Source organism: Haliaeetus albicilla, chromosome 5 (assembly GCF_947461875.1).
Source record: "Haliaeetus albicilla chromosome 5, bHalAlb1.1, whole genome shotgun sequence".
NCBI lineage: Eukaryota > Metazoa > Chordata > Aves > Accipitriformes > Accipitridae > Haliaeetus > Haliaeetus albicilla.
In genome coordinates, this window is record NC_091487.1 from 16,267,891 (window position 1) to 16,281,511 (window position 13,621).

The window sequence follows — 13,621 nt, forward strand, 5'->3', positions numbered from 1 at the left end:
TGTAGTGTTTATAGATTATAGAGATATACAGGAATACTTCGGGCTGTTAGTGTAACCCCTTTGACTCTTGGCACCTCGGCTGTTCAGAAAAATCAAAATGTTACCCATGATGTTTGTGGTTGAATTTTAATATACATGGAGTAGTACTTTTGCCACTAGTATTACTGTGATTTCCAGCTGGAGACTTTCAGTCAATAATGTGGGAACAAGTCCTGATGTGAAGGCTGTTTCGGTTTTAAAATTTCACTTGGAAAGCTCTAATTGCTGCTTACTAGGAACAGCTGGCTTGTTTATGAAGAAATTTAGCTAAAGAATACTAGGATTTTTTTTCTTTTAGATAGTAAATTTCTATTTCAAAATAATAAGGAATGTACTAAAATACACTCACCTTTATTGCCGTGTACATTGGTAGCAAAAAGACATCTGAGTCAGATTTATTCAAAATATGGTAACTAGCTTACTTCCTTCTATAGCAAATTATTTTGTAAAGGTTCAAGTAATTTAAATGAATCTGTGATATTTTCAGATATCGTTTTCATGCCAAATAATTATTTTTGCCTGATTTTATGCTACTCCATATCTATAATTCTCATATTTAGCTCAAAATAAAGTTTTAATGTCACTGGATCTTAGTTGATTATTTGATTCTTAAATTTCCCAATAGAACTGTTTCAGGTTCTGTTTCTTTAAAGTTAGTGTCCTTTTCTGCTGCTTGAGTGGACTTCGGAACAGAAACTAGAAAAGCCAAACATGCAAGCAAACAAAATGCTAAAAGCAAAGTTACTAAGAGTATGAGCAGACCAACAAGATAACATGATGGGAAAGTTGCACCAGAAGATATAAGAATGAAAAATGTCATTTTCTGAAAACTTCTTTTGTTCATTTTTGTTTCTAAATTATTCTGTATGATTAGAACAACATTTTAAAATGGAAAGCAACTTTTAATTTTTTTTCTTTTTTTTTCCACTTTTGATGTGGAATTTATCCATTTTCTTAGGTAAAATCAGTGGCCCTGTTCAACACAGGAAGGTGAAAGCAATATTTTTTTTTGCCAGTTGAAGATTATGTCCTAGTATGATAACCATAGGCTTTAATAAGGTCTTGTATATATCAGAAAGTTGCACTCACTGAATTTGGTATGTGATTTAGATTGTTTTTTCTTTTATTAAAGCAGCCTAGATAGTTCTTGTTCAATAATTTCAGTTTTAACTAAATTTTTTAATCAGGGCACAAACAGGGGTTTGCATTTTTTTTAACATAAATGCGAATAATATGTTTCCTCTGTATGGATGTATTAAAAGCTATATATTGCAACAAGTGAGTCTTTTCACTTAAAAATTCCAAGTTACTTCTGAGCTGTTGTTTGATTTTTCTCATCAATTTCACTTACCCTGTATGATACTGAGGGCAACTTGATTGTAGTTTTGTTTATAATGTCATTATAAAGCACTGGATTAATGGAACAGTTTCTGTAGAATATTGGTCTGTCCACTGAGCTTCAATTTTTAAATTAGTGCTGAACACTAATCATATTAAAATATGATTTAGAAACGGCAAGTATGTTATACAGCAAGTGATGATTATTTGGTTCTGTTGTTCCAGTGTCACAGAGAAATGTAAAATGAACATTACATTGAAATTCCATGCTAGTAAAATACTTTTGCCACAGAAACTAGGTACTTTCTGTGTTTTTACTTTTAGCCTGTTTTCAGCTTTCTTCAAGTATTGCCAGAGAAAGAATAGATTAACTTGTGTCAGTGCTGTAGTATTTAGATCAGTAAGATTACAGAATGGTTTTGGTGTTGTGCAAAAATACAGTTTATATAGCTACCATAGAGAAATCTGTATTATGGTGAAAGCTGAGTAATTAATGTGAGACAAATTATGATGGAATCAAAATACTTGAAGGTGGCCATCTTACTGTCTTTCTGAGTATAATTACTTTTCTGGTAGCCTCAATATGTTTTATTTGTTATATGTGAAATTATGGATGTGATTATTATTATTATTTTAATTTTAATTTTATTTTCTTCTTCTAGTGTCTTAATGAGATCCTAGAGTCTGCAGATGCACCTCTGGAAGTCACAGATGGATTTATCCAATCAATTTCTTTATCTGTTCCATGGGGGTCGTTGCTACAGGATAACTGTGCGTTAGAAGTGAAAGGATTAGAGATGGTCTTCAGGCCAAGACCAAGGCTTGGTAGGCTTAATTTTTAATTTTCGAAAAGGAGATTCATTACAGTTTTTCAGAGGCAAAAGGCTACACTTGTTTTAGTCAGTTCTTAGCCTTATTTAAAGCGCCATTTAATTTACATGCATTAATGATAGAGAATGTAATAAAAAAAGAAAGTGTCAGGTGTTCATAAATTGGTTGTCAAGTGTTTCTCAATTGGTTGTTGTTCTGTTAAATAACTTAAAATGTTTATAATGTTCCTACTGTTGTACCTTCTTCCAAACTGTTTCAGACATATTGAAATGAAAATACTACTGCGTGGAAAGGAGTTTTTGTTAGCTAGGTTTTTTGGGTGTTGTATGCCAAGTGCTGTTAGTCAGCATTAGTAGCTGGCTATTAGGTGGCAGTAGGATAACCCAATAACATAAGACTGTGAGGGGGGACTACAGTGAGGTTCTGGCTTTCTTCAGCAACTTTAGAGTGAAAGATGCATCTTCTTGAATATTTGGAGAACAAGTAATACAATTTAATTGCTATCACAGTCTGAAATAATGACCTTTAAGTATTCTAAATACTTACTACCTCTGATTATAATGCTGAGAGGATTGTCTGAGCTCTTCTAGCTTGTCCGTATCCATATGAATCTAACTGATCTAGTTTAAACTGTCCTGGTGATAAGTTTTCACTGACTATCCAACCTCCATAAATTCTGTTAAGATGTGTTGTTATAGCATGTGTGGGACATTTAGTGCATTTTTAGTGTGTGGAAAATTTTGATTGAATGTCTGAAGGATTTTAATTTGTTTTCCTTTTTATAGTGTAGAGCAGATAGAAGAAAATACTTCCTTAAATGCATCAGAAAGAAGAGAAAAAAATGCATAAACCCTATTTTCCATCTTTTGCTAGTTACTTTAAGTAACTTGCTTATATGTACTCTGCATTTCATTCTTATTTGTTTAACTCAAACCAAATTTTGAGCTGTCTTACTTTCTGATGTAAGATTATTGCTTTGAAAGAATGGTAGTATTAGGAGGAAACTTTATTTATTCACTTGCATCCATTTAGTTCTCTTTTGATGCACAGTGCTTTGTAATACAGTAGGAAAAAAACATTATGCTGGTTTAATCACAATTCTATAGCTACATGGATGTTTCCAGATCTGAATGCTAAACTGGAATGTTTTGCCTGTTTAACATGTTTGTATTTGTACTAGTTTTACTTTTGTTTGCCTATACTAGAGTGTTATAGTTGAATTTGATTAGCTTTTCTAATCTAGTTTTATAGTATTTTCTCACAATGGGCTTGGCATTAGGTAATAAGAATGCACTGTCAATTAAGCTAATGGGGCTGCTAAAAAACTTGTTCAGCTTAATGGGTGCTGTGCTTTTGGACTTTCTTATGTTCTACTTATTATGTCAGGTCTGTGTTAGACATTTAAAACGGTGTTCTAATATGCTAAGATAACATCTTAAACCTTGTTTAGTCTTTCCCAATCTAGGATATGTTTCAAATGGAATAAGAAACCTTAAAATAAATCAAATAATTCTTTAAAAAAAAAGAGTTATTTCCTTGATCTCATTTTGCTGATTATACCTGCAAAATCATAACAATATAATAAAAGTACTTCATAAATTATTAACTTAAACCAGTCCTGAAGATTGGTTACACTAAATCCTGGTTTCATCTTGTTTATATTGAATTTTCAAATACCAGACTCTTACCAATGCAATCTAAATAGATTAAAGTAATTAAAGTCTATAAAGACAGATTGTAACTAAATTTGTTTTTAAGTATGACTTCTTGCTAAGCTGTTGAAACTCTTTTCTGGATGTGCCAAATGTATTATTTTGTTTCGTCTTTATTGTTTCAAAATGTTCACAAATTTATTAAGACTTCTTTTACTCCACAGCATCTGGGTCTGAGCCTATGTATTGGTCAAGTTTTATGACCAGTAGTATGCAGCTTGCAAAAGAGTGTCTTAGCCAAAAATTGACAGATGAACAAGGAGAAGGGTCCCAGCCTTTTGAAGGACTTGAGAAATTTGCAGAAACTATTGAAACAGGTATGAATTAATTATTGAGATCTGAAAGAACATCTGAGAATAAATCAGTTTGTTGTGTCTCAGTTTTACAAAATGGCATCTCATTTGCCCTCATTTGTCTCACAAATTTTCACTTGTTAGCATTACTTGTAAAATTTAAACAGGAAGGCAGGACAATTGATCTTGTTTCCGAAGCGGGGAAGAAAAGCCCATTTACTTACTACAAAATGTTTATACTTCCCTCAGTGAACAGAATGAACCCTACTGCAGGGCAAATTGCTGTTTGTTTATACCGGAACAAATCCAGCTAAATCTGTGCTTCAGTGATTGGTGAGATGCCTTAGTTTTGGAGGTGCCAATTTAGTTAATCACACAAACTTAGATTGTTAGTAGCGATGCTGTTGAGGGAGAAACAGAGAATGTTTTTTCAGCTATTTTTACACAAAGCTGACCTGTTACGACATATGTATCTCAATAATCACACCGTGTTGTTAGAAGTGCTTTAGAAACTCTGGTTGGTTTTGGTGGTGGGTTTTTTTAAGTGGAAGAAACTAAGGGCTTGTGACCACATTACGTGGTGCAGAACCTAGTGCTGAAATGTCTGAGCTAAGGGAAGTGTTTCAATTCAGATCTAGAAATAGTATTCAGCCGAAGTAGCATGGTGCTATAGCAACGTTTAGGAGTTCAGACACGGTGCACAATGAAGCAGGTACTTTCTTTGAGCATCATCCACACTGAGCCATAGAACAGCTTGGTTTGAGTTGTCACTTGCTCAGATATCGGTGCATTAAAGGTCCATTGCACGGTACGGAAGTACATATTGGACATTTAATAGTTTATGCTGTTACTTGATGTCTTGTTACATTATTAAACTCAATTGATTATTTTCACTGAAATAAATATTGAGAACTTAAAATGAAAGACTGTTTTAAATTGGTTATAAAAGTCATTGTTGAGAAACTTGACTTAAATGCTTGCATGGTACCTTTTTGTTTTCTCATTTAAGTTCTAAGAAGAGTGAAAGTTACCTTCTTAGATACTGTTTTGCGAATAGAACATGTGCTGGAAAACTCTAAAAGTGGAACTGCACTTGAAATCAGAATTGAAAGGTAAAGATTTTTTTTTTTTAAATCTGTTTGTTGTTGGTTTTTTTTTTCCTAAGGCACTTTTTGCCATTTCCTGTACACTATATTTTGCCCATGCACATACATTCTTAGTATACAGCTAAGACACTAGTTCTTGAGCACCTGTTTTATAATGCCCATGAGCATTTTCTCCAGTCAACTTCCACTTCACATGTTTAAGCTAAAGATATTTAACCATCAAATTAGAAGAGTTCTGGATTTTCCAAAGATAAGTTAATGACCACTTCCACAATTAATGAATACCATTTCTCAGATGTTCAACAGTCAATGGAAATTGTTGGCAAATCAAGCCACCTCTTCAATATGCAAAAGGAACTGACCCTTTTGAGTAAGACACTTTAAATATTTTCAGAAAAAAAGATACAGTCCTGAAAAAAAATTAAACTGGAAGATTTTAGGTCCTCTGAGCTTTCAGAAGAGCCCACATGTATTCTGTAATTACTTTGAACTTGACTACTGTACATGTACTTAAAGTATTTTTTTTGACCTATGGGATAGTGTAATCATGCTTTCTTGCAAGGTATTGAAATCATTACCAAATAAAACTGATTCTTACTGAGAAATGCTAATGAAGTACATTTGGTTTTAAACATTCATAAACTTCAGGTTTTTATGTTCAGTTCAGGAGAGATGTCAGTAAAACTGTAATTACTTTTCTTATGGAAGTCCATTCCCAGAACAAACCTCCTTTTCTGTACTTTAAAAATTAGATTGAAACAAAGTGTTAAATAGCATGTTGTTTTGATATTTGATACATTTTATTTATGGAAAGGTGGGCGTACTTTTCCACTGTAAATTCTATTATGTGAAGACTTGCATCTTTTTAAGAGTTTACTGTTTATGCTCTCACTATTATAATGTAAGAAATTTAATTTCACAGAAATTTTACAGGATTGGAGGCTATTCTCTCAATTTTCAACTTTCATTTTGGCAGAATGTTACTTTCAAGTACAGAACATATATGACAGAAAAAATGTTAGATGGCAGATTTTTAAAACATTCAGTTTCTGAAGCAAGAATTGTGTGTGTCCTAATGGAAACGTATGTATAGAAGTGTTGGGCAGACTCCTTCACTTTGTGGTCAGATTAGACATAAGTAGTAGGATAATACACTAGGATATGTTCACACTGGAAGCATGTCACAATTGTCCTGTAGAAAATTTAAGATTTCCACCCATTCCCAGAGAGTGGTGGTTTCTTCTTTCATGATAGTCAATGGCATTGTAAATAGCATGAAGAGAGAGAACATGTACAAACTTAGAGGCTAAATGGCACAATAAAGGTAACAATTTGCATGCACCTACCATCTTTATTTCCTTTCTTTTGTCTCCCAGAACTATGTACTGTGATGAAACTGCAGATGAGTGCTCTGGAATTAATGTACATCAGCCCACAGCTTTTGCTCACAAGTTACTGCAGCTCTCAGGTGTCTCTTTCTTCTGGGATGAGTTTCCTGCATCAGCAAAGTCCTCCCCAGTTTGTTCAGCTACACAGCTGGTAAAATTAAATACATTATATAAGAATGTAAATTGATGAAGGATAAGCTATATTGTTACACTAATATATTAGATTCATTCTAAAGGATATGGAGTTAAACTTTTACTTGAATCTGTGTTCAATAAGTTTCATAATCACTTCCTATTGATTTTGAGGAGGGGGAAGGAAACAGAGACTTCAGGACTGAGTAAAATTTGGGATGTGTTATACTGGATTCTGGTTGCAACTTTAATGTACAGAAGTCCTCTACAATTCACTGTTCTGTGGAAACTTGCTACACTTTTTTGCAAAGGCTAATGTTTCACATTTTACATGCCTTGTTTCTTTCACAGTTATCAATACATGTTTTTAACACCATTGTCAAATTTATATTTGTGTAAAATGATCATTTTTGTGGTAAGCTTATTTGAAATGCTTGGTTTTTGGTTTGGTTTGATTGATGTGGGGGTTTTTTGTAAGAAATGGGATACATTCTTATTCCTTTCTCTGTAATGTTTTAAGGCAACTGAACCAAAGCTTTCACCTAGCTGGAATCCAAAAATCATTTATGAGCCACATCCGCAATTAACAAGAAACTTGCCAGAAATTACTCCTTCTGACCCTGTACAGATCAGTAAGCTGATTGGTAGAATGGAGTTGAGCCTGACATTAAAGCAAAATGAAGTACTTCCTGGAGCTAAGGTTAGTCATCCTTTCCTGGTCTTTAACTAAATTAATGGTTATGTAGGATTTTATTTTTTCTACTGCATACGAAAAATGGTGAGATTCTCAAGGGGACAGAATCCTCTTAGTTTTGTTGTAGATTCTCTGCGTTCAAAACCAATATATATGTCTAAGAAGACATCTTTGCAGTGGCCAGACAAGTCAATGGCACACTGAAATTTGTTAAAGAAGAATTCCTGTATGTTAGAGAGACTGAATTTATGTATTAGAGTAACTCCTGAGAAAGCGGTTTTGTTTTCATGAAAATTCTGCTGCTATTAATTTATCCTTTTTTCTTGTAGCACTATGACTGACTTTGCCTACATATGTGTGGAATGTTTAACTGGTTAATGAAAATCACTTTGGTTTTAAAAGGGTATAATTTACTTCAACAATTACAAGTAAACCTTAAATGATTAATTAGGTTGCAGCATTATAAAACTAACGTGGTCTTTTCTACTTCTGAATTTTAATATAAAAACTTGTAGTAAATCAAATAATAATGCCATGTTTAAATGCTACTAGTTAAAATAGTATTTTATTTTATTTTTACATAAAGATACAGGAAGCAAAGCAGTTAAAAATAAAGGCCTATTTTTTTTTTAGGGTGTGAGTATATAAGTAAAGTTGTTTAAATATATTCCCCTTGTCTCCAATTTTAAAATTGGCTATTGACCTGTCTTGTATAGTACACTACATTCTATAGAAAGCATAAAGTTTCTACTATAGTAGAAAAGTTTCTTATGTCCTGCGATTTCTAGTCAATCTTTAACTTTTCTTGACTGAATAAACAAGAAGAGTCCTTGAAAAGTGAAATAACATATTTTGTTTGGTGTGAAATAGAAAAATGCTGACTATTTCAAAAGTATGAATAGTTAATGCAGTTAACACCTGTAAATTAACTGATGTCCAGATGTTTCTAAAGATAAAAAAGTTTCCACTTTTATATCATTAGATGTATTTTAAGGTAGCCAGAAAAAATCCATCAAGGGCAGAGTTGAGAGTAATTTTTTTTTATAGATGTTCAGTATAATAGAATGTAGAGCAGTGGTCTCTGCAACTTGGGCTTGAGTACAGGCAAAACACTGTTGATATGTTAAATAACGGCAACATCTGAACTAGTGAATGGGTGTAATATTACATGACAAAATTAAAGAAGGACCTTTTTTTTGATTTATCAGGTAGAGTTCATGCAGATTGGAGAAAACATAGATATAGTATATCGCTTAGTCTAGGTTAAACTTTTTTTTTCACTCTGGAAACTGAATTGTGTGAGAACACCTTTTATTAGAATAGGTGTTTCAAGCATTTAAGCTACAAAATGTACTGTATAAGTTCATGTCAAGTATGACACACTTCAATAATTTCATTTTCTTTCAAGTCTTTCCAAAGGATGGAAAAAGTAGTAGGAAACAGTATACAAAACTAATTGATGATTTATTTTCCCTGCTTAAGTAAATATTGCCTTAAGGTCCTTATGAGCAAAAGTATATTTTCATATAAATGCATTCCACTGCATCCCTGTTTTCTTTCCCCGCCACATAAGTGTGGTGGGTTGACATTGGCTGGCTGTCATACACCCATCCAGCTGCTCTCACTCGCACTCCTCAACAGGACAGGGGGAGGGAATGTGATGAAAAAGCTCATAGATTGAAATAAAGACAGGGAGACCACTTAGCAGTTACTGTGATGGGCACAACAGACTCAACTTGGGGAAAATTAATTGAATTTATTACCAATTAGAATGGAGCTGGATGATGAGAAACAAACTAAAACATCTTCCCCTCACCCATTTTTTTTCCCAGGCTCAGCTTCACTTTGTCATTCCCAACTCCTGTACCTCCTCACCACCTTGAGCAGTGCAGGGGGGATGGGGAATTGAGGGGTTGCAGCCAGTTCATAACAGTTCCTCTCTGCTGCTCCTTCCTCCTCAAGCTTTTCCCCTACTCCACTGTGGGTCCCTCGGTTTGCAGTCCTTCACAAACTGCTTCAGTGTGGGCCCTCTCCATGGGCTACAGTCCAGCAGGATAAAACTGCTCCTGCAAGGGTCCTCCATGAACTGCAGTTCCTGACAGGAGAACCTCCTGCTGTGTGGGCTCCTCTCCATGGGCTGCAGAACGTGCCAGGAGCCTGCTCCTGTGTGGTCTCTCCACAGGCTACAGCTTCTTTGAGGGCATGTTTACCTGCTGCAGAACAGGGTCTTCCTTGAGCTGCATTGTGGGTTTCTGCTCTGGTGTGATCCCTTCCATAGGCTGCAGAGGAATATCTGCTCTGGTGCCTGGAGCACCTTCTGCCTCTCCTTCTTCCCTAACCTTGGTGTTTGCAGGATTGTTTCTTTTGCTGTCTTTTCCTTGCTGCCCACACAGCATTTTGCCCTTTCTTAATATGTTTTCACAGAGGCACCACCAGCTTTGCTGATGGGCTCAGCTGTGTCCTGAGGTGGGTCCATTACAGAGCTGGCTGGAACCAGCTCTGCCCAGTGTGGGGCAGACCCTGACCTCAGCACAGAGGCTGCCCCTGCAGCATACCCTGCTGCCAACACCTTGCAACCTACACCCAATACAATGAGTAATAATCATGAGTGGACGAATGTCTGGGAGTACAGGATTCTAGAATTGAAAAAGAAATCTATACAAGTCCTTAAGATAATTTTAGCTTGAACTGCTCTCAAAAGATAAGTGGCTTGCTTTCTTGTATACCATCTCAAACCAAGTAGATGTCTATAAACATCCCACTTTATGAAGAAAATAGGTGAATTTCTTCATCTGTATGCTCAAGAGAAGTCTTAGAGTTTTTAAGGTCTACTTCAGAAGGTGCTGACTTCTGTATTTTATATTAGTATGCAATACTAACTTTATGTTGTTGATTACTTCTGGCATTTTTAAAGAAGCAAAATAACTAGCAGGTTAATGGTATTCTTGAATTTTCCTATTAGGCGATTGTGTATTTATTTTAAGCTAATAAATTGTCAGTCACACACCTGCATTTATCCTGCCAAGCTACAGATCGGAAACAATACACAGTTAAATTTCTAGCTGTTGTGTACAACTGCTGGAATGGCTGTATCCTTTACAGCATCATAATCTATTATCCAAATAGCTGATTCAAGACTTTTAAAGAAAAATTCCTTACGTGTTCTTTCTTTCTTTGTTTTTTTTAGTTGGATGTAGATGGACAAATAGACTCTATACATCTATTTCTGTCACCAAGGCAGGTGCATCTTCTATTGGACATGGTAGCAGCTATTGCTGGACCAGGCAAGTGAACATTCTGTAAATGTTAAATATGTATTACAGTGGATGAAAAATAAACTTTGCAAGATAAACAAGTTTCCTCAGTGGAAAAAAAAATATTTGTGGTGGTAGATTATTATTAATTTCTATCTGATATTAGCAAAATGTTTTATAGTTGCTCTGAGTAGAACTATGATGAATTTATTGACTTCAGTTGCAAATTGTACATGCTGGTAATGAAAATCTAGGTAACAGATAAGGCTTGACAAGTGACTATATAATAGGACAAGAGATGGGGAAATGGTAAATGGAAAAAATCAGGAGGCCGGAACAATTTTGGTTCTTTTAGCTTCCGTTTCATTAGAGGAGCTTAGCAGTCTGGTTCCTTCTCTGTCCTATGCTTTAGTGACGGGCACAGAAAACAGAACAGACAGACAGCAATTGAGTTTGTCCATATTTGCTAAGTAATTAACAGCAGTGTTTTGACTACTGTAGTAGCAGGATTGAGGATTGGTTTGTGTCGTGGTGTCGGTCCCCCCCCGCCCCACACTTACTATTAGGGTAGATAGTTAATCTTTTGAGAAGATTTGTCATGTCCTGGGTAGATGCTTAATATTCTTCTGATGATACTGATATATTTGTTGCACTGGACTTGTTCATTGGTTTTGGATAACTGGAAAAGCATGACATATAGTTTCTGATATGTGTCATCTTCAAACCCAAAATTTTAATGATTTCTTAATAGTAAAACCTTTAAGAGATTGTGTCCTTAGTTCCTAAAGCTGACTGAGAAGATAAATATATGCTGATGTTTTATGTGAACACATTTGCATATATGACCTTAAAATATTTTCTTCAGACTTGAAATTAATGAACGCTAGGGAGAGAATAATTTGTTTTGGACAAGTAAAATCTTCAAAACAACAAAATGCATGTATATACACATCTGATTTACAAATAATATGTGTATATATATACAGATGCATATATATATACTAACAACAGTTGGTTAGTTTTCAGATTAATTTTTGAATTTTCCTTGGGATACTGGTAAGGAAATTACAGTGGGATTTCTGTCCTTTTTTTGAATTCAGAGAGCCTAAGCAGGATAGAATTGTCAAATAAAGATAGGAAGAACCGGCCAATGCAACAGGAAGATGAGTATCGGATTCAGATGGAGTTGAAACGTTATTTAAGAAAAGAGTCTTTATCTGCAGGAGCATCGTCTGAACAAAGCTTCTATGAGACAGAGAGTGCCAGAACGCCTTCTAGTCGTGGCAAGTATAAAAGATGATGCAGCACAGCAAATAACCTGTTGTTAAGATTATATAAATTGACTGGTCGTCTTTTAATCTTACTAGCTTAAGTATTGAAAGAGCTTTGACATAGAATAATTGTATGCTATTAATTTTACTGTTGAATAAAAAATTAACACCTAGTTTAGGTATCAGGCTAGACTTGATTCAGTATTTCATTAAAACTGTATAGTACTATGTTATTGTGCACACAGTAACTACACATGCTGTGTAACATCTTTTCAAATGCACGGTTGAGGAAATTAAATTTGGAATAATAGTTGCATTGCCCTGATACCTTATTTTTATTTGAATATTTTTTTGCTGATTGTTTTTAAATAAATAGTAATCATAAATATATATAAAAATGAATAAATAATGAAAATATGGACTTTGATTTGTCAAAAGGAGAGTGTGAATTTATAGAAATTATGCCAACTTGAATATGAAAATGGAACATTTAACTTTTTTGGTATTTATTAGGTTTTTTGCTCATCCTCCCACCCCCTTTTTTAATAAATCTCTGTCCATAGATAATACTAGTCTCAGTGTCAAGAGAACTTGGAACTTCTGTAAATAATATATTTAGCTGGTTATTCTGTCTGGCAGTTAGATTTCTGAACTTACTAATACATTTCTGTTAAAGGTTGGGGTTTTTTTCATTAGAAAATAACTCTTTACTATCTATGGTTCTTATTAGAAGAAGAAGTTTTCTTCTCAATGGCTGAAATGGACATGTCTCACAGCCTTTCCTCCCTTCCACCTCTTGGAGACCCTCCCACCATGGATCTAGACTTGTCTTTAACCAGTACATACACAAGTACACCAGCAGGATCTCCACTGAGCACTACAGTGGTATAGTATTAGCTACATTTAAAATCTTTTTGAAATGAACACTTTTGTCTGAAACTGTTGCATAAATATTCTTTACAATATCAATAACTATTGCAAAATTCTAGGACAATTGAAAATGTTTAGAACTGATAGTATTCCTTTTCAGCTATGGAAATTGTATTGGAAAATTTGTCATCTGTTTGGCTACCAAGACAGGAAATGGAATGTATTTGTTTTCAAATGCCTTGAAGCTTATGTAGGGTGCTTTTTGATTTATTTTTCTTTTTAATAACTGCATGTTTGCCATCTGGGTTTTGTTTATATGGACTACACAGGCAATGACAATAAAAAGTATAAAATCATTGTATTACATTATTCCTCAAAAACCATAAAAATTATGCTGTTGATATCACTGTCTTTCCCAAATCTGTTATGTGCCTAATATTTTGCTTAATGAAAGCCATGGAGAACAGTTGTGCTTTTTACAGAGAAAGAGGAGAATATATGGTCATGGAGAGAGCAACTTTAGCTTTAAAAATATGTGGCTGTTAGACAATCATAGAATTAGAGAGTGTAGCCCAAACTAAAGCATATCTACATGGCACTAATATGCCATGAAATGGCATGCTGTTGATTGTTTATGCATGTATTTTCTTTTTGTTCCTTTACCTTTATTTATGTTTGATCTAATGTCTAACA

At 34.4% G+C, this 13,621-nt stretch overlaps 1 protein-coding gene across 3 annotated transcripts in view; it reads left to right on the forward strand.

Annotated features, from left to right (window-relative positions):
- The window catches only part of ATG2B (autophagy related 2B), a 49,251-nt gene that overhangs the window by 1,929 nt on the left and 33,701 nt on the right, over positions 1–13,621 (forward strand). For all 3 annotated transcript variants that reach the window (XM_069783526.1, XM_069783528.1, XM_069783527.1), the window contains exons 2-9: positions 2,040–2,202; positions 4,085–4,237; positions 5,223–5,325; positions 6,696–6,858; positions 7,360–7,539; positions 10,721–10,821; positions 11,892–12,070; positions 12,789–12,943. In XM_069783526.1, the coding sequence (XP_069639627.1) occupies positions 2,040–2,202; positions 4,085–4,237; positions 5,223–5,325; positions 6,696–6,858; positions 7,360–7,539; positions 10,721–10,821; positions 11,892–12,070; positions 12,789–12,943 (1,197 nt within the window). The remainder of the gene's footprint in view (positions 1–2,039; positions 2,203–4,084; positions 4,238–5,222; positions 5,326–6,695; positions 6,859–7,359; positions 7,540–10,720; positions 10,822–11,891; positions 12,071–12,788; positions 12,944–13,621) is intronic.